Genomic DNA, 26824 nt, shown 5'->3' with positions numbered 1-26824 from the left:
AAGAAAAAGAAATGCAAAAAAGCAAAATGGCTGTCTCAGGAGGTCTTACAAATAGCTGTGAAACGAAGAGAAGCCAAAAGCGAAGGAGAAAAGGAAAAATTCCCATCTGAATGCAAAGTTCCAAAGAATAGCAAGGAGAGATAAGAAAGCCTTCCTCAGCAATCAATGCAAAGAAATAGAGGAAAACAACAGAATGGGAAAGACTAGCGATCTCTTCAAGAAAATTAGAGCTACTAAGGGAACATGTCATGCAAAGATGGGCTCGATAAAGGACAGAAATGGTATGGACCTAACAGAAGCAGAAGATATTAAGAAGAGGTGGCAAGAATACACAGAAGAATTGTACAAAAAAGATCTTCACGACCCAGATAATCACGATGGTGTGATCACTCACCTAGAGCCAGACATCCTGGAATGTGAAGTCAAGTGGGCCTTAGAAAGCATCACTACGAACAAAGCTAGTGGAGGTGATGGAATTCCAGTTGAGCTATTTCAAATCCTGAAAGATGATGCTGTGAAAGTGCTGCACTCAATATGCCAGCAAATCTGGAAAACTCAGCAGTGGCCACAGGACTGGAAAAGGTCAGTTTTCATTCCAATCCCAAAGAAAGGCAATGCCAAAGAATGCTCAAACTACCGCACAATTGCACTCATCTCACACGCTAGTAAAGTAATGCTCAAAATTCTCCAAGCCAGGCATCAGTAATACGTGAACCGTGAACTTCCAGATATTCAAGCTGGTTTTAGGAAAGGCAGAGGAACCAGAGATCAAATTGCCAATATTTGCTGGATCATCGAAAAAGCAAGAGAGTTCCAGAAAAACATCTATTTCTGCTTTATTGACTATGCCAAAGCCTTTGACTGTGTGGATCACAATAAACTGTGGAAAATTCTGAAAGAGATGGGAATACCAGACTACCTGACCTGCCTCTTGAGAAACCTGTATGCAGATCAGGAAGCAACAGTTAGAACTGGACATGGAACAACAGACTGGTTCCAAATAGGAAAAGGAGTACGTCAAGGCTGTATACTGTCACCCTGCTTATTTAACTTATATGCGGAGTACATCATGAGAAACGGTGGGCTGGAAGAAACACAAGCTGGAATCAAGATTGCCGGGAGAAATATCAATAACCTCAGATATGCAGATGACACCACTTTTATGGCAGAAAGTGAAGAAGAACTAAAAAGCCTCTCGATGAAAGAGAGGAAAGTGAAAAAGTTGGCTTAAAGCTCAACATTCAGAAAAGTAAGATCATGGCATCTGGTCCCATCACTTCATGGCAAATAGATGGGGAAACAGTGGAAACAGTGGCTGACTTTATTTTTTGGGCCTTCAAAATCACTTCAGATGGTGACTGCAGCCATGAAATTAAAAGACGCTTACTCCTTGGAAGGAAACTTATGAGCAACCTAGACCGCATATTAATAAGCAGAGACATTACTTTGCCAACAAAGTCCGTCTAGTCAAGGCTATGGTTTTTCCAAAAATCATGTATGGATGTGAGAGTTGGACTATAAAGAAAGCTGAGCGCCAAAGAATTGATGCTTTTGAACTGTGGTTGGAGAAGACTCTTGAGAGTCCCTTGGACTGCAAGGAGATCCAATCAGTCCATCCTAAAGGAGATCCGTCCTGGGTGTTCATTGGAGATACTGACGTTGAAGCTGAAATTCCAATACTTTGGCCACCTCATGCAAAGAGTTGACTCACTGGAAAAGACCCTGATGCTGGGAAGGATTGGGGGCAGGAGAAGGGGACAACAGAGGATGAGATGGCTGGATGGCATCACCAACTTGATGGACATGAGTTTGGGTAAACTCCGGGAAATGGTGATGGACAGGGAGGCCTGGTGTGCTGCGATTCATGGGGTCGCAAAGAGTCGGACACGACTGAGCCACTGAACTGAACTGATTAAGCAGAATTTTCCATTCTTCTGTTCACTACTGGTTTATACAATCAAGTTTATTCTAATTTACATGCAACTAATTGTCATTATTGAGAAATTCCTCAAGAAACCAGATTTTTTTGAGGAGGAGGGGGCTCATATCATTTATTATTTTGTATTATACATTTTTTGTGTTTCTTTATACCTACTCTTATGCAAAAGAGTAATTTTAAACAAGAGTCCTCTAAATATTTACAGCCTATATTTATTGCCTCATATATCAACTCATTCTCAAAAAGCGATATCAGATGACCTCATTTAAGAATGGAAGTTCTTAAAGTAAATTAAGATAAAAGATAGGAGATGGAATCCAAAAGTTAACTGAGGAACATTGCTGGCACTAAATACTCAAAAATAAGACCAATTTTATTACCATATTAATTTCTAAATGAAAAAAAAAATCCTATACATATATGTGCCCTCTCCTAAAGAAAATATCTGCCTATAGTAAACTGAAAGATCATGGGCTAAGAAAAGCCTATTAATAAACTTCTGGTGTCAAAGATTACTCTAAACAAGTTTAGTAACCATGAGTCACTGTTAAATGGCTATGCTATGAAAAGACTACTCCCTTCCCCCCTCTTAAATATGCCAGCAAACTTAGTCCTCTCATGAAATGAGTGAATATAGCTATTCAATTCTGTGAACACATGCATTCACAGTGATGAAGGGAACCAAGTATAAGCTGAGCAAGGCAGCTATACCTTCTTTATATAGCATGCAGTGGCAAAGAGTGTGTAAACAGTCACTATGTATACCAGATCTATGTGGCTGTGAGCAATGAGAGAACAAATTCCATTCCACCCGACTCCCATGCTCCCGTTACCTAAAAATAAAGATGGTAAGATAAACCACTTTTTTCTAAAGGAAAGTAGTTTTCAAATTCTCTTTAAGAGGTATGACCCACTTCCTAAGGGAGTAATCTATTTCTATTACTGCTGCTGCTGCTGCTAAGTCGCGTCAGTCGTGTCCGACTCTGTGCGACCCCACAGACGGCAGCCCACCAGGCTCCTCCGTCCATGGGATTTTCCAGGCAAGAGTACTGGAGTGGGGTGCCATTGCCTTCTCCGATTTCTATTACAGACAATTCTTAATATGGCAACTGTGTACCATACAGAATAAGGAAAAATATCAACATACTATAAAGAAAGAAACACTCAAATGTTGTATTTATCATTTTGTTTATAAGGTCACAAGAAATGAATGAGAAAATGCCCATGGATATCAAGAACAAAGGAGATAAAGACAAAATTTTACCACAGGTTTAGCAGAGCTAGGAGTGAATACCACCTCTGATTCTACTATAATGAATGTCCTTGGAAACAAGCTTTCTTCACATGGATCATGAGAATAATAACTATTTTACCTTGAAATAAGATGGAGGATACTATTTTACCTCAAAATAAAATGGAGGCCTATTTTCTACAAAGGCACCTTGCAAAGTAATGGTGTTGTATCAATGTAATGATGTGTCAATCATACAAAGCTTGAATTCCTTCTACAAGACCTAAGTTATCACCGAACCCACACCAACACAAACCCTGAGACAGGAAACTTGCTATCTCCCGTGGAAGCTAACTTCCACTTATTTTCCCGAATATCGAGATGAAACTGGACTCCTTGTTTTATCTCCACTCACGGGTCTTAAGTCTATCTTTTGTCAGTCTGGAAGCTTCTCTAACATAAAATGATCCCCTAAAAACACTTTACTAAGAGCACTAGGACTCAAATTTGATTCTCTCTCTACATCTCCAGTTCCTTCAACTGTTTCTCATGGCAGGACTCTGAATTTCGGTGCTAACCTGGTCAGTCCCCTCTCAACACTCGAGCTTCTCCACAAACTCAGTATGGACTTGTCTACACAGAGCAGAAGATGGTCGCTCTGAGGCTGGTGTTTCTCTATTATTGCAACCTAGGCTTTCAATAGTCTCTCTGGGTGTTTTATTACATGGTCTATTCCTTCTAAGGGTAAACATCTATGGTTCTAAGTCACCTATACCTCAGTTGCTACATGGAGAGTCCTTTTCCCTTCTAATTGAGTTACAGTCAACACACAACAAAACACACATATTTAAAGTGTACAAGCTGATAACTCTGGACTTAGGTACACACCTCTAAGACAAGCGAACATATCCATCACTACCATGATCCTGCTACAATCCCCTCATTCCACCAACCCCACTCTAACCCGCCCACCACTCATCTACCTTCTGTCATTGCGGCTATTCACAGTTCTGTAATATAAACAAAATCATACACTATGTATTCTTTATAGCCTGACTTCCTTCACTCAACACATTATTTTGAGATTCATTCATCCTGCTGCATACAGCAGGAGTTTGTTCCTTTTTATTGCTGACTAGTATTCCATTCTATGGATGTGTCACAACCGGTTTATTCACACACCTGGGCCACTTCCTGTTTTGGACTCTTCCAAATAAAGTTGCTATGAACATTTATGTATGAGTCTTTGTATGGACATACGTTTCTCACTCTCCCAGGTAAATACATGGGAGTGAAATCGCTAGATCTAAGTTCAGCTTTTCCAGAAACTGACAAACTGTTTTCCAAAGTAGCTATATTATCTTACATTCCTACCAGCAGTTTTAATTGCTCGCCATAACCACTAACATTTGATATAGCTGGTATTTTCAATACCTGCCATTGTGATAGGTGTGTAGTGGTTATCTAATCATAGCTTTACTTTGCAATTTCCTATGATGAACATCTTTGCAAGTGTTTATCTGGAATCTGTATATCATCTTTGGTGAAGTGTATACGGAATCCATTTTTTTTTTTATTGTTTTCTTATAAAGTTTTGAGAGTTCTTTAAGTATTCTTGATGCAATCTTTCATCAAATATATGCTTTGCAAAGATTTTCTCAGTCTGTGGTTTGTCTTTTCATTCTTTTAACAGTGTCTTTATAAGACTCGAAGGTTCTAGCGCTGAAGAATTCCAATTTATTATTTTTTTCTTTTATAGACTATGCTTTTAGTATCACATCTAAGAATTCTTTGCCTATCCAAAGGTTATGAAAATTTTTCTCCTGTTTCCCAGGTGCTTTAAAATTTTAGGTTTTACATTCAGTTGTGTGATCCATTTTGAATTAATTTTTGTATATGACATGAGGCATGAGTCCAACATATTTTTTGCACATGTGGCTATCAGATTGTTTCAGCACCAATTATTAAAACTACTATCCTTGCTCCACAGAACTACATTTTCATCTTTGGCAAAAAATTTCCACACACATGTAGGTTTTATTTCTGGATTCTCTATTCTGTCCCGCTGATCTAGTGGTGTGCCTAAAAGACTTCTTTTATCAATCACTGAGATTGGGATATCAAAATCTCCAATTTTAATTGTGGATTTAACTGTTTCACCTCATAGTTTTATCAGTTTTTGCTTTTTTTAAAGCTGTTATTAGGTGCATAAACATTTAAGGTTGTAACGTCCCTTGGATTAACTGACCCCTATTTTATCATGAAATAACTATCCCTGATACTATTCTTTTCTCTGAAATCTACTTTTGTCTGATATTAATAAAGCTATTTCAGTTTTCTTTTGACAAGTGTTAACATGGTATATCTTTCTCCATCCTTTTACTTGTCCTCAAAGTGCATTTCTCATAGGCACATACAGTTAGGACTTTTCCTCTTTATAACCATTTTTAAAAACTGAAGTATAGTTAGTTTATAATGGTTATGCTAGTTTCAGGTGTAAAGCAAAGTGATTTCAGTTATAGAATAAAGTGATTTCAGTTATATATGTAACATTCTTTTTCAGATTGTTTTCCATTTTAGGTTATTACAAGATATTGAATATAGTTTCCTATGCTGTACAGCAGGTCTTTGTTGTTTATCTATTTTATATATAGTAATGTGTATGTTAATCCCAAACTCCCAATTTATCCCTGCTATACTCTCTAGAGACCACAAGTTTGTTTTCTACGTCTGTGAGTCTATTCCTATTTTGTAAATAAGTTCATTTATATAATTTTTAAAAAATTCCACATAGAAGTGATGTCATATGGTATTTCTCTTTCTCTTTTTGACATACTTCCCTTAATATGATAATCTCTAAATTTATCCAGTTAGGACTTTCATATCCAATCTGACAAGCACTGCCTTGTAACTGGAGTATTCAGACGTTTATATTAAATGTGATTATTGATACGGCACCTTTGAGTCTAGTATCTTGCTATTTGTTTTCCATTTGTTCTACCCGTTCTTCAATGCCGTTCTTTCCTCTTTTTCTGCCTTCTCTCGGTTTAGTCAAACAGCTGTAGCGATCGTATTTCACCCTCTGCTTCGGTCCCATCTGCCTGGCAGACGCTGACACGGTGACACCTGTGCTGTGCTGCGCTTCTTCAGTCACAATCACATCCTTCCTCCTGCCGCCTTCTCCCAGCTGATTAACCCTTCTTTGGTGCCTGATTTACTCACCTACAGAGTCTTCTATCCTCCTCCAATTTCTGTCATTCACAAGCTCTGTTAATTAAGCCCTTCCTCAGTGATAATAAATGTTATCAAAAGTTTACAGTTGGGGACAGGATCCTGCAACAGGTCACCAAAACCCTGCCTAGGTGCTTGGTTATCCATTAATTAGATCCACTGGGTATAATTATTCATCCACTCATGGAAAGTGTCCATTGAGAATCCTGAACTACACAGGAAGATAATTAATAAACACAAAACAATATAGAAGATACTAGCACTAACAGGTAGACCTCTTGAGAAGGGTCATTTATCTCACTATTTGTGTGGGGGGCAGTACAGTAAGGAATGTGATACTTGGCCACCATCATAAAATTCAGAAGATACCTGGTTGGGATACTCTCTTATTGGTCATAAACTCAACATACAAATTATTACAACATTCTCAGTAATACATGTTTTATCCTATTCAGCAGACACTAAGAGTTTAGAAGAGATACAAGCTGACAGTGTTTCATGTTAACTCTGAATTCCATTTTCAATAAATAAAAAATAATTATGGAGCTGTCTTTGGAAGGCTTATGTTCTAACAGAGGGAAGAACTAATTTTAAAAAAATCATCAAGTATATTAAAGATGTTAAGTGATACACAGAAAACAGCAAGATGGGGTAAACAGGAATGCTGGGGACTAGGCTGCACTTTAAATAGGGGGTTGGGCGAAAACAATATTTAAGCAAAGACTAGAAGGCAACAAGGGAGCAAACCAAGCAGAGAGTTGGGGGAAGAACATTCCAGGCAAAGGGAACAGCCCAATGCAAAAGCCACGAGGCAGGGGTGGACTGGAATGCATGAGGAAAAGCAAGCCAGCGTTGGGGGGAGTACTAGGAGAAGGGACGGGCCTGACTGACCAGGGCAAGGATGGGCATTTATTTTTAGGTAAAAACACCAAACAGGAAATATCTTAAGCTTTACAGGCCACATAAAGTCTCTGTTGCATATTCTTCTTTGCTTTTAAAACCAATCCTTTAGAAATGTAAAAACCATTCTTATCTCATGGCCTTACAAAAACAGGCCTAGGCAGGATTTGACCTGTAGAACTTAGTTCAGCTCGAGTAAGGATTTTGACTTTTACTCTAAGGGAAATATTATTTGACGCATGCTTTGAAAGAATCATTATGGTTGTGGGGGACCAGTTAGAAGAACACTGCAGCAATGCAGAGCAAAGATTACAACAGCTTAGACCGGGAACTTAGTGGGAACCAGAGAAATGGGGTGAAGGGGTCATTAGATTTTGGCTTTTTAACACTCCCCGCCCCAATAAAGTGGATGAATTTGCTCATGAATTGGATTTAGGAAGTATGAAAGGAGTCATGGATGACTCAAGTCTTTTGGCCTGAACAACAAGAAGGATGGTGTCTCATTAACCATGATCGGGATGCCTGAGAGTGGATGTATGAAATGTGTGCTTTGCTTCAAAACAAAGTAGAATTCATATTCCCTAAATTCCAGCACAACTTTACAGCTATTTATTCTTCCAGAACTTCATAATCATTTTTTGTCAAGGTACAAAAAGATCCTGCTGTGATCTGAGTGGAACTGCTTTAAGCTTAAAAATTGTTAAGATATCTTAACTATATTCCGTCCAATGACATGGACAGGTTCTGCATACCTCCTGATAAAAGTATTCCCAGATTCCCTATTTATTTGTTGTTACTACAAATAAAATACTTTTTAAAAAATTATAATTTCTAGATCATTTTGACTGATACTTAGCGAAGCTATGAATTTTGTATTTAGCTGCCCTAGTGAGCTCTCATTTTCACACTGATTCCCCTGTGTTTTGTAAAGATATACAAATATGTCAACACTGTAATTTCCCTTCTTTATTTGAAATAGATGTATTTTTAATTTCTAAACCATACAAAGCACCCTAACCTTCAAGTTCTCAGTTTTAAATATGATATCAAAGTCATTTTTCAGGGTGTTTAATTTAGTGGTAATATTTTATCTTTCCATTGTTTTCAGGTCTCAGTTCCATTTTTACCACTTGTATTAGCGCTGTCTCCTGAATCTTGACAAGAAAGTGAAATCACAAAGTTCAGGGTCTTCCTCTCTATTCCCAATCTACTCCAGAATAATTTGTATCAACTGGTCTTCAGAGTTGTCCCCTTTCTTTGAAACAAAACTTATTTTTCAAAAGTTCAACTAATTCTCTTTGCTTTGTTTATCCTAATAGCAGGAGGTCTATTCTTGCTTAGGTTTAGAGCAGGAATTTTCAACCTTTGTGTTACCGAAAAAGGTTCCCTGAGACCCTTTCAAGGGGTCAATGAGGTCAAAACTGTTTTCATATCAATGTAAATACATAATTTGCCTTTTTCCAGTGCTGCCATTTGCACTGATGGTGCTGACCTCTTGCCCAAGTTATGAAAGCTATCATTGTAGTTTTTTCATTCTCACGCACTCAGTTTAAAAAACTGTTTCACTTAAGAGTAGCATGAGGAAGCAGAAAAATAATTCATTAAATTTTGACCTCTGAGTATGCGCAAGAGGGAACATTTGATGTGATTGGCTTAAAGCTCGACATTCAGAAAACTAAGATCATGGCATCCGGTCCCATCACTTCATGGCAAATAGATGGGGAAACAGTGGAAATAGTGGCTGACTTTATTTTTTGGGCTCCAAAATCACTGCAGATGGTGATTGCAGCCATGAAATTAAAAGACACTTACTCCTTGAAAGGAAACTTATGACCAACCTAGACAGCATATTAAAAAGCAGAGACATTACTTTGCCAACAAAAGTCTGTCTAGTCAAGGCTATGGTTTTTCCAGTAGTCATGTATGGATGTGAGAGTTGGACTCTAAAGAAAGCTGAGTGCTTTGAACTGTGGTGTTGGAGAAGACTCGAGAGTCCCTTGGACTGCAAGGAGATCCAACCAGTCCATCCTAAAGGAGATCAGTCCTTGGTGTTCATTGGAAGGAATGATGCTGAAGCTGAAACTCCAATACTCTGGCCACCTGATGTGAAGAACTGACTCACTGGAAAAGACCATGATGCTGGGAAAGATTGAGGGCAAGAGAAGGGGATGACAGAGGATGAGATGGTTGGATGGCATCACCAACTCAATGGACATGAGTTTGGGTGGACTCCGGGAGTTGGTGCTGGACAGGGAGGCCTGGCGTGCTGCAGTTCAGAGGAGTCGGACATGACTGAGAGACTGAACTGAACTGAACTGAATGGGAAGTACACACAAAGCACCTTCTGCCCCTTCCAGAAGTATGGCTGCTTGTCTTGAAGAAAAGTATTTGAATGATAATGCTTGGGCTATGAGCTGAACAAGCAGTTTTCTTCATGCAACATCACTTTTCCTTGAAAGAAAAACTGACAAATTATTCAGGCTTGTATCCTTGGCAGATATTTTTTCAAAAATAAAGTGAACCTGTCACCTTAAGAGAAACAACCAACAAACAGGACCTCTTCAAGGTAGAGAGTATGAGAAGTTCATTTATACATTCTGAGTCTATTACAACCAAGAAACTATCAACTGGTGAATATTGGTGTGATATCAGAAACTTCAAAAATCTGAAAGGCTATTACAATACTCCTCTTTCCCAATTATGTATCTGTATGAGGCCAGATTTTCTTTATATACTTCAACCAAAATAACATAACAGCCATCTTTAAAAGAAGTTCACTTCATCATATTATTAACAGTTATCTACGTATCTTACTAAGGTATACAAGAAATTGTCTACAGACTTTCTATGGAAGATCTAAAGAAAAGCTGAATTATACCAAACTTCACTAACTGTACACTGCTTCCAATGATAGGAAGTTATATAACTAAATAGCCTATAATTACAAACTTAATCCCATGACTGTGATATTCTTTTCTTTATAAGAATACAGGTAAACCCAGAATCTCAAACTTAAAGAGATGGTAGAAATGATGCAATTTTAACTGTCAACTCAAAACAGAAAACAACTTCCTAAAATAAAAGATAGGATGGAAAATGTTCCACTCAAGCACTCATGCAATGAATCATCAGGCGTTCAGCCCATGGGGAGACAGGTACCACGGAGGGCAAAGGTGGGCCAGAAATGACACATGGGTCAAAAAGCTCAAAGTCTAGTAAGGAAGACAAAAATATGACGCAAATAAAACCATGTTGAAGATAGCAGCAGTCCGGCTATTTCCAAAGGAGGTGGCCAAATGATGGATATTTGTTTTAGGAGGTAAGGATCAGGAGAGGGAGTATTCTGGAAAGCCATTTGGGAAAACCAGATGAAGAGGTTGGTTCTGAAAAATGAATGAGGGTTAAGGGAAACCAGTCCGGGGGCAGTGAAACAAGACAAAGACAGTACAGCTGACTGTTTGCTATTAACTGCTTTCCATAAACAGAGAGAAGCTGAGATTGGTAGAGCACACAGAGTAAGGAAGAAAGGAGTTAAAATTCACCTAGAGCCGTAGAGGCCAGGTCACAAAGGGTTTCATCATGTACTATGCGAGAAGGCTGAACTGAAGGGTTAAAGGAGGGGAGATATTTCAGAGAGAGCCCTAAGGAGGCTACTGCTAGGATCCATAAGGTCATGAGAATTTTTGTCAAGTAGGAATGGAAGTTGGGATCAATTCCTAACCCTCTCAGGAAGCAGTAGAGGTTCATGCTATTTCTTGAAAGATGATGCTTCTCGGGGGTTGGGGGGGTTGGGGGACAGACTGGGATGAAAGTCATGTTTTGGACTGTGATGACTGGATAGAAGATACTTGTCAGGGATACAGGAAACACAAAATCAGGAGAGGTAACTCCCATGGCAGACTACCGGTGGAAACACTGATTTTAGAAATCAGATAAACCACATCAACAACAAAAACCCCAAAAGTTAAAATAAAATTGGAAACCTCAAATGAAAAACTTGAGAAAAAAGTTAGATATGTGTTAGACGGCACAACAGGAGAAGACATGTGGAATTTAAATAGCACCAGCAAGCGCTACTTAATTGGATTATATTTTAAAAACCCTAAATAAACGCAAACTGAATTTACTGCTTTTTAGAAATCACCTCATAATTTGTTTTACATTTGCTCCTAATCCAAAGATTAAAAATATGAAATGAAGCCAAAGACATACCTTTTCTGCCTTTTTGTCAGAAATGTCTTGCTTCTCCAGCACAGCCATGCTCTCCTTCAGGTTCTTCACGATGTCTGCAGGGGACTTGTGAGACTTCCCGAACGGGAACGGCATGGCGGCAGCGACAGGCGCCTCACTGCGCTCCGCCTGCTCTACCTGGGGACACAGCACAGGGTACCGGTGAGGAAAAGGGAGGCGGACAGAGGACACAGCTTCCAAATCCTAACCTGAGAAGAAATCCAGCGCTTGAGCAAGTTATTTCACATCAGTTTCAAAATCAGTCCTAGGAAATCCACAAATATATTAGAAATGACCGTAGAATTACAAACCACTTTGTACTTTTCAAAACACCTTTTGAATCCCCTGCTCTCCTAACCACCCATCTGAAGAGGAACACGATGGTGCTGATGCTGGTGGCCTGCTAGTGCTGCCAGGGCCCCTACTAAGCAACGGAATCCATCATCTATGGGATCTCTTCAAAGAATTCTCCGAGGACATTATATTACTTCCATTTACAGGTAAAGCTGAATGACTTAAAGAAACTGGCTCAAGGTACTAAAAGGTAAAACCAGCTCAGGCTGAGGTTGATCCAAAGCGTCCTTAATCACCACACGATACCTCCAATTAATAGACACCTCTATCTTACAGTTGAGGAAACTGAGGTAAAAAGTTAGTAAGGGGCTTAGCGAAAAAACACTGGCAACAGGCCCACTCTCTACGTCTCACCAGATGCGCTTTTTCCAAGTTCATGCTGCTTGCTGCTAAGCGTCCTGCAGGCACACCCATCCTCCTCAGTCAGGCCTGACAGCTCAGGGCTGGAGGGAACCTTGGAGAGAGCCTTGGGCACATCTCCTCGTCAGATCCGCAAATTCTTTTAAGTGACGGTTTCAAAGTGTACTCTTTCTGCCTGGATGTGGCTATTCTGTATGAAAGAACTCACTCGATAGATTCTAGGGACAATGAACTTCTGGAAGTTCTTAATTTTTTGTGGGAAGCAGAAGACAACGTTTGCATGATATCAGGCAAAAGGGGGCCATCACTACTCAAAGAGGTCACCAAGAAGAAACACAGTTAACAAGATAAAGGATGGAAGTAACTTGGGAACATGTCGTAAGTTACAATTTCTCTCACTAAATAAACTAAAAGAAGTTACACCCACCCTCCTTAAACAACCTCATATAAGATACCAAAAGATTAACACTTTTGAGAAGAACCTTAAAGATCACTTAGATCAGTGACTTTCAGTCTGGGAGTTCCAAACTCTTACAGTTAACTGCCCCTGGCACCCACTGCCCGGGTAGAGGTGGGTCTCAGACACCCCAACCCTACTCTATTTTTTCCCACCAACATAAAATCTCTCTGCTGCACAGCATCGTAACACTTCCTTTGATCTTCACCTAAGACTTCACTGGAAAAGTGTTGGAATGTTTCGTCTCTAAAGTTTGAGATACAGAGAGCTCCATGTCTGTTTACAAATAAACATTTAGGGGGAAAGAACATGTAAATGAATTCTAACAAGAAGCCGACAAATCATGAACAGGTATGTTATTTCTTGACATGGTTTGATATGATCCGTTTTGATCAATCTCTGTACCCGAATCAATCACCTACATAGTTCACCTCTGTCAGCTTGTAAATTTTCTTTCGATCACATTAAAACCACATCTTCATTAATCAAAGGGAAATGCCCTCAAACACAGGTTCTCAAAATTCAAAGATGCATAAATTTACTTATAAATATCTTTTCTACAACAAGAAGTTTGGATCAACTACAGGTGAGTTACTCCCAGGTGGCTGTTACATTTTCTCTTTGATTACCTGGCAAGATGGGACCCAAATTCTGGATCATTCCTTTCCATTGCTTTTTTCTTTTATTTATTTTGAAGAAGGGTAGAGAGCAATGCAGACTGCTTCTCTATGAATAGTGAATTCACACTCACAATAAATCCTATGAATATATAACCTTCCTATTTGTATTCCACAAATAATAGCAGCAATAATACAACTCTATGCTGGGTAAAGGCTGGGAATGTTTAATGGTTATTTTGCAGGAAATACTACGATGCTATGCAACAGAGATTATTTTCAGCTCTGGCTCAGTGGTGGAAGAAGTGACTTTCCAGCTACTACACACAAAATACTGGTCTCAGAGCAAAAAACACAGCTGCAGAAGAGAATACATATACAAATTGCTTTTGTGGGGGAAGCATGTAACACACCAGGCAGCCAAGATTCTGCCGAACATATAAACTAATAAACCATACTTAGAGGAATACAGTCAGTAACAAGTGGCGGACATTCCTCAGCAGGCTCTAATCCAGTCCCAGTGCTGAAGCTCTTCAGGACATGCTTATATTTTCTCTCTGCCCTTCCTCCCCATCTCTCATACACACACTTTAAATAGTCTTTTGATTTATTGTTTTAAAAATACAGTTAAGTATAATTATTAAGTAAAAGAATAAATAAGAACTATTTAAATAACATTATAAAATTTATAAATAAAAACTTTATCAGTTATTTAAAGCCTAAGTGAAATAATAAAAATCTTTTTATTTCTTTCATTTACACCCTCAAATTAACCAATTCTTATTTAATACAACCAAGATTTGGGAGATCAAAAACAAGGAAAGTACCCCTTAAAACTTCTGCATTAGAATCTATTTCTTATGGCTAAATTTGCTTTGTATTAAGCTTAATTATCCTTATACTACTGTATGTCACTCGTGATCCAACTTTTTAAACAATTAATTGAAAATGTAAAGAAGTTTAAAATTCGTGAATGGCTTCTAAGTCATGACTGAGCAGGCAGACAATACATGTGCCTAGAACATTGCTAAAAGGCTAAGAGAAATACTTTGAGAAATAAAAAGTCTTAATAAACATGTTAGCTTAACATGAATAGTTACTAAGTACATATTTATTGTGTTACTGACTTTACAATGAGTGAAGAGAATAAAAGCAGCTATTGAGGCAACATTGTAAGTAATATGGTGAAATCATGGATGTGTCATGTAAGTATTAGTATGTTCATTAAAGATGTGGAGAAAGATTCCAAAACAATTGATCAAAAGAGGCTGTACTGCTACAGAGCAGGAAAAGTGTGGGGGATTGTTATTTTTCTTACAAACCCTTTCTATAACTATTTGCCTCTTTCAGTTTGACACGTTTAATTCTGGTAAACATAAAACTAAATTTAAAGAAATCAGTGGATATATAAAACTATCCTTAATATAAAAAAAGTACTACTAATAATACATTTCCATGGAAGGCTGAATGACAGAAAAGTAAGGCTGCCAATTTATTAATCTTACTAATCCACCAAGTCAGATAGAACCAACAGAACCAGCAAACTTTGACCATGATCTGTACATAAGAAAACTAATGTTTCTAAAATATTTAATAGTACACACATGTGCATGCACACACACACAGCTAAAAGAAATACAGATGACTAAACTAGACTTCATGAATCACTTTAATTCATTTTAGCAGTAAACAACTATCTGAAATCCACCTGAAGATTTGGAACCAAATACAAACTGAGTTTGAGTTGAACACGAGGCTTCAGTTTGCTTGTGTGTCTGTGGTGTATGTGTCTGCGCTGTTCGCTCAGTCGTGTCTGACTCTGCAACCCCATGGACTTTAGCCCTCCAGGCTCCCCTGTCTATAGGATTCTCAAGGCAGAAATACTGGAGTGGGTTGCCAGTTCCTTCTCCAGGGGATCTTTCCAACCCAGGGATCGAACCCAGGTCTCCCACACTGCAGGCAGATTCTTTACCTTCTAAGCCACCAGGGAAGCCCAGTCCTTACAAGCAACAGAGGTTAATTCCTTCACAGAACTCATGACCTTCCAACAATGCCCAAATGATAGCAAATGCAGCACTGAGAATCAACTCTCCAGCCCACTCTGCTTCCTCCCAGGAGTGGAGATGGTGCTTTCAAAGGGGCCTGGTCCACCATTAAGCTGAACTATTCACAGGCTTCTGTGTCCGTGAAGGATGTGCAACACCCAGGCACATGTCTCCAAGAGTATGGAGAAACCCAGGCTGGAAGTATTGCAGTAGCAATGGTTAAAGGGCTTCCCTTGTGGCTCAGCTAGTAAAGAATCTGCCTGCAATGCAGGAGACCCAGATTTGATCCCTGGGTTGGGAAGATCCCCTGGAGAAGGGAATGGCTACCCACTCCAATATTCTGGCCTGGAGAATTCCTGAACTGTATAGTCCATGGGGTCACAAAGAGTCAGACACAACTGAGCTACTTTTACTTCACTTCACTTCAAGATGGTTATAAGACATCCCTCACCTGTCTGGCTCTCACTTCCCCCTTTCTTCTTTTACCATAAGGATTTGAGAAAATTCTAGGGAACAATAACAGCAAGAGTTCCCTGAGTAAGGCCCTTCAATAACTTTTCATTGCCTTTTTGGTAAAATCCAAACTGTCTACCATGGCTTTACCCACCTCCAGCTCACACAGCCCTCTAGCCTCTCATTACAGGGGTCCAGCCACACTGAGGTCCTTTCGGTTCCCTAAATATGTCAACTACCTCTAAGCCAGAGTACCACACTTGCAAATATGGTAAAAAAAAAAACAAAAAAACTTTAATATCTAGATGGATTTATGTGTTTTCACTGTTTCTCAACTATTGCATATGTTCAAAGTTTTTCTTAAACTATGTTTTGCCTAAGCTATGTTTTAGACATAACTGGAGTTCATGAAGGAAATGGACAAAAATACATACTGTAGTTGAAAAAATTCATTTAGTTTTCAAATACTCTTTCCCCTGTCTCTTCAAAAAAAAAACACCACAAACTGGTTCCTAATAAATCTCAATAGGATTCCTTGGGCTAAGTCAAAATTACTAATGCCACTGGGAGAAAGCCAGCCACTGTCAGCATTACAGAGGGCTGTGGAGACCCATCCCTGCGTCTCTCAAACTGAAGGTAAGCTTGTTCCTGATGGTTAATTAGCGGGACATGCCTAAATCCCAAAGACAACTCAGAGGGGAAATTTAACATGAAAACTGGGAGGACAGGGGTGGGGAATAATTTAGCATGCCTTTATACTAAAATTAATATTTATAAAATAACACGCTAAATCCGCAAGAAAGGAATTTGCATGAACATTTAGCACTTCACACCTCTTAGCTTGCACACGTTTGTCTTCCTGTCTTACCAAATGCCCTTTCTTTCCACCTTTAATTCAATGACTCATATTTATTCCAATGTTGATGTCCTTCAAGGTTCTATCTTGGTGTCTTCTTACCCTATATTCTCTGAGTGATCTCATCTACCCACCGTTTTCAACAACCTGAAATCTATCTCCAGCTCCAACCAATCAGCCTACATTTCTAACTGCTGCTCGCTACAGACGCCCTCCAGGCAACTCAAATCTCACCCCCAAGTTCTTCTTATTCTTCTCAATTCCCCTTCACAGTGAATGGATCCATTGTTCACCCAATCACAAAACTTTGGTTGTCAGAGCAGACTCTTTTCATTTGTTAACTCTTTCATATAATCAGGAAGTTATTAAAGTTCACAACTTAAGTAAATTCAATTTTCTAAATCTCTCTACCCCTACAGACACCAAGTGGAGACTCTCACTACTCTCCACAAAGGGATGTAGTTGTCAAAGGGGCCAATATCACCCCTAGGAGATGTCCTGGAAAATCTCGTTGTCAGGATGATTGGGACACTTACTGATCCACTGAAATCACTTTAAAAAGGAGGAGGGGATTCCTTTTTGTGCCACTGTTCACAAAAGCATAGCCCTCAGCCAGCTTCGGATTATATCCGTGAAGTAGGGAGAAGAGGGCTAGACTGGGAGTCAGAATAAATGAAGTCGACACCTATGTCTACCACTGACTGTTAAAATGTCTAGCTTTAAAAAACTATGCTGTTAAAAGTGCTGCACTCAATATGCCAGCAGATTTGGAAAATTTAGCAGTGGCCACAGGACTGGAAAAGGTCAGTTTCATTCCAATCCCAAAGAAAGGCAATGCCAAAGAATGTTCAAACGACCACACAATTGCATTCATTTTACACGCTAGCAAAGTAATGCTCAAAATTCTCCAAGCTAGGCTTCAACAGCATGTGAACCAAGAACTTCCAGATGTTTAAGCTGGATTTAGAAAAGGCACAGGGATCAAACTGCCAACATCTGTTGGATCATAGAAAAAGCAAGAAAATTCTAGAAAAACACCTACTTCTGCTTCATTGACTACGCTAAAGCCTTTGACTATATGGATCACAACAAACTGGAAAATTCTCAAAGACATGGGAATACCAGACCACCTTACCTGCCTCCTGAGAAACCTGTATGCAGGTCAAGAAGCAACAGTTAGAACCAGATGTGGAACAATGGACTGGTTGAAAACTGGGAAAAGAGTATGTCAAGGCTGTATACTGACACCCTGCTTATTTAACTTATATGCAGAGTACATACATCATGAGAAATGCTGGGCTGGATGAATCACAAGCTAGAATCAAGACTGCTGGGAGAAATGTCAATAACCTCAGATACACAGATGACACCAACCTAATGGCAGAAAGCAAAGAGTAACTAAAGAGTCTCTTGATGAAGGTGAAAGAGGAGAGTGAAAAGGCTGGCTTAAAACTCAATATTCAAAAAACGCAGATCATGGCATCTGGTCCCATCACTTCATGGCAAATAGATCGGGAAACAATGGAAACAGTGACAGACTTTATTTTCTTAGGCTCCAAGAACACTATGGATTGTGTGACTCCTGCCATGAAATTCAAAGATGCTTGCTCCTTGGAAGAGAAGCTATGACAAACCTAGACAGCATATTAGAAAGCAAAGTCATCACTTTGCTGACAAAGGTCTGTATAGTCAAAGCTATGGTTTTTTCAGTAGTCATGGATGGGTGTGAGAGGTGGACCATAAAGAAGGTTGAGCGCCGAAGAATGGATGCTTTCACACTGTGGTGCTGGAGAAGACTCTTGGAAGTCCCTTGGGCTGCAAGATCAAACCAGTCAATCCTAAAGGAAACCAACCTTGAATATTCATTGGAAGGATTGATGCTGAAGCTGAAACTCCAATACTTTGGCCACATGATGTGAAGAACTGACTCACTGGAAAAGATCCTGATGCTGGCAAGATTGAAGGTGGGAGGAGAAGGGGACGACAGAGGACTAGATGGTTGGATAGCGTCACTGACTTAATGGACACGAGTTTGAGCAAACTCTGGGAGATGGTGAAGGACAGGGAAGCCTGGCATGCTTCAGTCCATAGGTTGCAAAAAGCAGGACACAACTGAGCAACTAAATGACAAGTTCTTAGAAGAGCATCCGCACGTGGTAAAATTTGAATAAATAGTAGAAAAAGATAGTTCTGTGGGGTTTTTTTCCTTCTAACATCTGATTCATGGCTACAATTTCCAGAGCCAAAATGGGTTAAAAAAAAAGGTATCCACACAGACTATACAGCAATGCAAAATGAGTGATCTTCTCCTTTTTAAAACTGCATCTAAAAGTTCTGATTTCGTTTTTGAAAGGATAGGCTATATGCTCTTCTAAGCTGCAAGTAAGATGCAATGACTCAGCAGCTTCATTAAAATAAGCCATGAGTAGCTTAAAGAAGCAGCTGAACCTCTGGTTAATTAAAAAAGCTGCCATACACATAGCTCATCATCAGATGTGTAAAACCAACATTAAGTGTTCAAGAGCACACAAGAAGACTTGTGAAGTGTTCTTTGCAATTAATACATTGCATTGGCCAATAACGTTGTTAGGGTTTTTAAATAACAGCGACAGGGAAACCTGAACGAACTTTTTAGCCAACCTAATATCTTGATCAGACTTTCAGGGGCCAATGACGTGCAACACTGGATACTATGCAGGAATCAAACTCACATTTTTTTACAGCTTAGAGAGTAAACCAGGTGGTTATCATGGTGGTAACAGTAGCAGTATTTAAAATAATATAGGATTCTCTCCTATAGTACAACACTTCACAGTCCACAAAGGCCTGTCACGTCTCTGTTTAATCCTTCCCAGAATAACCTCCCATTTCACTGAGAATAAAATCCACACTCCTGACTGCAGCCTGCGAGGCTCCTTTGTGATTTACTCTTCTCTCTCATCTCTTACACTCTAGGCTTCAGCCACAATGTCTGGCTTGGCACTCCTGGCCAGGCCCAAGAACATGTTCCATATTGTTCACGGAGAGCTCTTCATGCAGATCACCATGGCTCTCTCCCTCATTTTGCCCACAGTGCCTTTACCCCACAGGGCCTAACCAAGGCTTCCAGCAGAGGACCTCTCTCCTAATCTCATCTCCTTACCCTGCTTCATTGCTCTTCCAGTACTTGTCACCATTACCTGAGATATATTAATAGATATGGGAGCAGCAAGAGCAGATAAAAATAAGTCCCAGAAAAAGTGCTCTGCTGATTCCACTCATTCACTGTTTTATACCTGAACCCTGGAACATACCTGTAGAAAATATGTAGAAGGACCAAACTATTTCTTTTGATTCTCAAGGAAAGAGCAGAAACACTTTTTGATGCTTCAGTCCTAAGAGAAGTTATTTTTTTTTCCTGTTCTAAATAAGATGAGTAAACTAAGGCACAAAAATATTGAATAATTTGTTCAAACACCATGAAGCTATTAATACTTAGTAAAGTGAAAGAGGTAAGACTTCTAAGGACTCCAACTCTGAATGCACCATCTACCAGCTTATCCAGTGTCTTTCGTATGATAATGAATATGTCCATTGTGTATCAGTAGGCTTAAAAATGGTTCTCTGGTAAACCTGTTTCTCTAAGATTTATGTACCAAGATGGCAGATGAATCATTACTTAAGACAGTTGAAAAAGAGAAAAAGTCCCAGGAAATGTAACTAAGCACCGTGAAGTTATTTAAAAATCAATGCTCTGGGGCTTGTGGGCTCAGTGGTAAAGAATCCAACTGCCGATATAGGAGACACAGGTTAGATCCTTGATCCGGGGGGATCCCACGTGCTGCAGAGCAACTGAGCCCATGCACCACAACTACTGAGTCTGTGCTCAGAGCCCCAAAGCTGCATGACTACTGAAGCCCATACGCCCTAAAGCCCGTGCTCCGCAACAAGAGAAGCCACCATGAGAAGCCCATGCACCGCAACTAGAGAGGGGCCCCGCTGCTCGCCACAATTAAGAGAAAAGCAATAAAGACCCAGCATAGCCATAAATAAATACAATTAAAAAAAAAAAAATCAACGCTCTGAAGATTTCTACTGACCTGAAAAAAATGCCCACAATCCCTTTTAACTGAAAACACTTTAGATAGCAAAGTGCATACACATATTTATATGTACCATATGTACATATATATGTATATAAAATAAACCTGTGTGTTCTATATATGCAAACACATATGTTGACTAAGAGGAAAAAAAGGTTAACAATGGGCACTGAGAATGTGTACTGTATGTTAAGTTTTTCTTAAGGACAAATATTTATAATGTACATGTGATACTGTTTTTTTCCCTGATTATAGAAGTGCTATTTAAAAAATTAGTATAAGCTCATTCCCAGGTAAAGAAACCAGGGCCCCATGAAGGAGCTGGAAAATATATAAGACGAGAATGGGACATGTTACCTCAGAAAGCAAAGATGGATGATGTCATGCCAAAAAAGACACAGGAGCCAATGTGAAAGGCTCCCACAGGCACACGTGTGCATGTGTGTGTGTGCGTGTGCATGCACGTGCACTCAGTTGTGTCTGACTCTGTAACTGCATGGACTGTAGCCTGCCAGGTTCCTCTGTCCATGGGATTTTCCAAACAAGAAGACTGGAGTGGGTTGCCATTTCCTATTCCAGGGGATCTTCCCAACCTAGATACTGAACCTGCATCTCTTGCATCTCCTGCAGTGGCAGGCAGATTCTTTACCACTGCACCAGCTGAGAAGCCCTCCCACAAGCCTAAGATAATACAATTTGGGCATAAAAAAGAAAAATTACTGCAATGAAACTGACGTGAAAATTAAAATTTGCATATATAATATATAAATTATGTATTTGACAGTAGTATAAGTAAACTATACCATAGTTAATATAAAACATTAAAACTCATGAAAATTATAATACCAAAAAAGAAAATTCATTGGTCACATTAAAGTCTGTGAGAACAACTCAACACCCCCAATTTTACCAAAATTGGTAAATAAAAGAAAGAGAATGGCACTTTTATCCTGTCTTTTCTGTATAGCGTGCATTTGAGGGTAACCAAATAGTTGAAAGGGCAAGAATCTTCTTTATGGAAGATTCACATAGTTAATAAATGTAGAAAGAAAAATAGAAAATTAACATTGTGCAATTCTGATGAAATATGGGATATAGGAAACAATTATCAATGGCCATTAAAATCATAGGTGAAAGGATGATGGAGAACTTCATAGCAGATACACTGGAGCTGATAACTTGGAACAATGATCTATCAGTGTTTTTAAAATAAGAAAATCAGACATCAATGTGACTAGGAAAATCAAACATCAACGTGACTCATGGTAGGATGAACAAGAAGTACAAAGCTCTATCTATAAAAATATTTACCTCCTTTTCCTCACTTAAAAAATCAACTGAATCTAAGCAAGTTCCTAGAACTATCAGTCTACAGGAAACACAGGGGATGAAGGAAGAAGTTAAACCACATAATGCTATGCTATGCTATGCTAAGTCGCTTCAGTCGTGTCCGACTCTGTGCGACCCCATAGACGGCAGCTCACCAGGCTCCGCCGTCCCTAGGATTCTCCAGGCAAGAATACTGGAGTGGGTTGCCATTTCTTTCTCCAGTGCATGAAAGGGAAAAGTGAAAGTGAAGTCGCTCAGTCGTGTCCGACTCTTAGCGACCCCATGGACTGTAGCCTACCAGGCTCCTCCGTCCATGGGATTTTCCAGGCAAGAGTACTGGAGTGGGGTGCCATTGCCTTCTCCGAAACCACATAATAAGGAAGCACTAAGTCAAACTCAGAACAAGGGTCACTCAACAAGACAAATTTGGGTTTCTGCAGCAAATCAAAAAGCATTAGCAGATGGGAGACAGGAAAGGCAGTGGCAAATGTTTCAAGAAACTCACTAGACACGGTCAAATGCATGGATCTTCTGTGGCACCTGATTCAAATAAACCAACTATACAAAAGATATATGGGCAAATCAGGAAAATTATATACTAGGTAGGATAATTAACAAATTACTGCTAATTTTGTCATGTATTATAATATAGTATATAAAAATATCCTTATCAATTAGACATATGTACTGAAATATGGGTGATTTGGGATTTGATTTAAAATACTACAGTACACTCTTCCTTAAGAGTAAGGTGGAGGGAATAAATGAAACAAGGCTAGCAAAATATTAACAACTGCTGTTGGGGCTAGAACTTCACTACACTAGAGTATCTATATATACTTGAACATTTCGTAATTTTTAAAAATTAGAAATTGGGAAAATTTTTTATTCTGAAGAATTGTGATGTTTCCTATAATTGATATGTCTATTGTGCTTTGCTTTTTTCCCCTTTATTTGCCTAAATTGTCGAAGTTACATTTATATGCAAATGCAAAATGATCACCTTCAACCATGTTTCTGCCATAAAAACAACCCCTTCTCCTCTATGGACTCACAGCTCTTACTTAACAGTTCCAATGTATATGTGTTGTCATTCTGTCCACTACAATTCAATAAATAAATGTACCTGTTGATGGCACATGAAAAGAAAAAAAAAATCTACCAAAGATAGGTGCGCAGGCAATGCCTTCAACAGCTGACTTACGGTGCCTCTCCCTGAAATTCATAAGACAATTGCAGCAATGCCAGCATGAGTAGCCCCTCTTTGGGAATGCTCCCCCGTCTCCACTTGTCCCAAATCCTGCCCATCTCTAACTTCACTTTTAAATAACAGCTCCTCCACGAAGGCCCCCACAGTAAAAGTAATCTTCCTCCTCACACTCCTGAGGTTTCAAAATGTTAATTATAGTGTGCTTTTAAAATTAACATATGTATCACCCTCAACAAGTCAGGAAGCCCCAAAATGAATGTGGCAGGACTGAATACTAGCCAGCCTGTTGCACGCTAGTGACATTTGGCATGCTGCTTTGCATAAGACTCCAGATACACATTTGACTGGAATCAAAAAACCAGTTCTGAAAATAAAAGGCCATAGAAAGGACTGATATATAAGCAAGCAGGAGTTACCTAGAAAGTTTTAATCTGAAACCCAGGCAGAACAGGGCCGGGGGTCAACACCTGGCTGGTTGTGGAGATTCTTGGAGGGTGAGCACAAAATCCAGGAAAGCACCTTATAATCTAGATGTTGCTATGTACAAAGTCGGACCCACACCTGCTTGCTTACCTTTTCTAATTTGTATGTGCTGCCACTTATATGTTGTTTGTGCCATGAAGAGCAACATGGCACAATTCTGACTAAAGTGTAATGTACACATGTAATTAACCAAGATGGAATACTGAAAAGGTGGATCTGGGTTCCCAAGATTGAGGCATGATTTGTAGAACCATCCTGCTTGGGATCTTCACAACTTTTTTGCCTTGATTTTTTTTTATTAATGTTAAATTAGAATGAACTTAACCAACTGACCACTTGGACATTATATTGTGATGTGTATTCTCTAAATTCAAGGTCTATGAACACCTTCTATCCATGAAACTACCCCTTCCCACTTTTCCCAGTTCCTATGGTAAATACATCCTGTACATCGTTGTGGTCGTTCAGTCACCAAAGTGCCCAACTCTTTGCGACCCCATGGACTGCAGCATGTCAAGACTTCCCTGTCCTTCAGGATCTCCTGGAGTTTGCTCAAATTGATGTCCATTGAGTCAGTGACGCTTGCTACTCAACCATCTCATCGTCTGCTGAGCTTTTCTCCCTTGCCTTCAATCTTTCCCAGCATGAGGGTCTTTCCCAACGAGTACATCTCATATAAAAGACCAGCCCTGAGATCCCATGGTGAGTATGTCCATCAGAATTCAAGGTAAGTCTCTTACCTTCAAATTCTCTTGTATTTATTTGTTCTGTCATCTTATACACAGATCAACTATTACAAAAATGTACAACATAGAAGTATGACTTAATCATGAAAAAGTAACCAGAAATAAGCGTTCACTAATAATGCCTTTCAAAAAAATACTGATTTTTAAATTCTGATCAAATAAACAAAAATCAATTTCTAAAACTATTATGAGTTAAATGTGAAAAAGATACCTTTGACTGTCCCCTCCCTCCCTCAAAAAAATCCAGCAAAATATCAAAAAAACAAAAATTGGCCCATACCTCTGTTCCATATGCTTTAGAAAGGATTTTTATTGCTCATCATTGACAACCCAAACTTCTTTTCTATTAAATATCAGGAATGCATTGCATAGGGAACTACTTTTTAGTTCTAATCAAGTCTAGTTCCAAATATGGGTATAGGTCTGAGTGACCAGGAGTTTCTCCAGCTTGTGGAAGTATAGGAAGTATTTACCACAGGAATTGGGGAAAGCAGGAAGGGGTAGTTTCATGGATAGAAAGTATTCACAGACCTTGGATTTAGAGAATACAAATCATGACATAATGTCGCAGTGATGAGTTGATTAAGTTCAGACTAACTAAAACAAAACTCTGTTAGGCATACATTTAATATTTTTTAAAAGAGAGATTGTTGGGGACTTTCAATCTCTTTCACATTTTTAGAATTTAGAGGTATAGGTTAGGGTAGACTATTCTTGGTGGAACATTCTCCATGACCTCAACTGTATACGTCATATGAACCATTAATTCAATTTTTTGGGGGGGTAATCAAAAGTAGCAAATAATCACTACAGCTAAATCAATCTTTAATAGTATTCCTACAAGTTTAAGTTTCTAGAAAAAATTCCTATTTCAAATTCACGGCTTTTGTTATGAATGAATTACAGATCAAGAACTTAATGAAATAGACTTAGTAAATGTGCTATTCAGAAATAATTTCACTTTTGTGTTCTAAGATAGGCTTTTTGTTAATCCTTGAAAGTTTCTTATACTCACACTAAATAGGAGTGTCAAATTATGAATGTTTATGAAATATGCTCTAATGATAACATTCATTATTTGAACAACAAATCAAGAGACATCTTATAGGAGAGAGCTTTGCTTCAAACAAAGCAATTTTCAGAGAAAAGTAATTTTACAAGGGTTTTTTAAAGCACCACCAAAAAAAAAAAAACCCGTGTATTAATTTTACAACAGGAACCTCATAGTTAAACCTCAAACACTTTTTGAGAGAACCATATGACTAGCGTCAAGTTTTACTGTGGTAATCTCAGTGTACCACACAGTCACTATGGATTTTCAAGACTAAAATTATGATAATTAAGTACAACAGAATAGTTCAAGCTGCCTTAAATCCTCTCTGGAATAAGGTGGGGCATGGATGAACAATCACTTAAACAGTTCTAGAATTCACTTAAACATATGGTTGGAAGTATTTTAGCCAAACTGTAATTAGCTAAATAATTCTTAAGAGCTAAGACCATATCATGTTTCAGAGCTCTCTGACTTCTTTCTTGTAACTTTAAATTACATTAAAAATACACATACATGCATACACACCTAACTTGAATCTTACTTCTGCAGAAAAGTTTGCTCTTTATATATCTGCTTTTTGCTTCAGTTGAATACTGGCCCGATAACAGTTTTCAAACATCTTTTGTTGATAAATGAAAGGTAGTTTGCTCACTAAAATAAGTGCCATGAATGAGACTGCACTTATACATGTTCGATCTGCGTCCTTATATTTTCTAAGTTCTGTATGAGCACAGCTTCGCAAAACTTATAATATTTTATATCAATAATTCCACACAAAATATACCTTTAACAATGTCTTTTAAATTCATTATAAAAGTAAACATATACTTTCTTCAGAGCTGAAACTGTTGGACCAAAACAGCTCTCTTCTGAGTCAGCAGGGGTCATTGCAGTATTTCTCCAAAGGACAGGCTGTTTTGTAACTATTTCAGCAAAAATACTAGGTCATAGGCTTTGGGTCTTATTTCTAATGTGTTACTGTATTTCTCTTCTGTGCCCAACTGGCGTGCCCAGCTTTATTCTTTCCTGCAAGTCATATAAAATGAGTGAGAGTAAAGAAACTCCTTGTCTTTCTCTCTGCTAGCCAGATCTATCTCACTCAGGAGAGTCACCGTGTGTATGTCAGTTCAGCTTTATAAAAACCAAAGAAATGACTCCTGACCTTCCCACCTTAAGAAGCAATTTTCTATAAAGAATGACTAAGTAAAAGGCTGTTCTGGCTGCAGAAAGACCACACAATGTTCTGT

General features: G+C 38.8%; 1 protein-coding gene across 3 annotated transcripts in view; it reads right to left on the bottom strand.

Annotated features, from left to right (window-relative positions):
• CAB39 (calcium binding protein 39) overlaps positions 1-26824 on the bottom strand; it is a 98432-nt gene that overhangs the window by 47434 nt on the left and 24174 nt on the right. For all 3 annotated transcript variants that reach the window (XM_081585591.1, XM_081585590.1, XM_081585589.1), the window contains exon 2: positions 11514-11669. In XM_081585591.1, coding sequence (XP_081441717.1) covers positions 11514-11627 — 114 coding nt within the window. In that variant the 5' untranslated portion in view covers positions 11628-11669. The remainder of the gene's footprint in view (positions 1-11513; positions 11670-26824) is intronic.

Source organism: Giraffa tippelskirchi, chromosome 3 (assembly GCF_054371585.1).
Source record: "Giraffa tippelskirchi isolate mGirTip1 chromosome 3, T2T-mGirTip1v1.2.pri, whole genome shotgun sequence".
NCBI classification, from domain to species: domain Eukaryota; kingdom Metazoa; phylum Chordata; class Mammalia; order Artiodactyla; family Giraffidae; genus Giraffa; species Giraffa tippelskirchi.
Note: the sequence above shows the minus strand (reverse complement) of the source record. Positions and strands in the feature narration are given on the sequence as shown.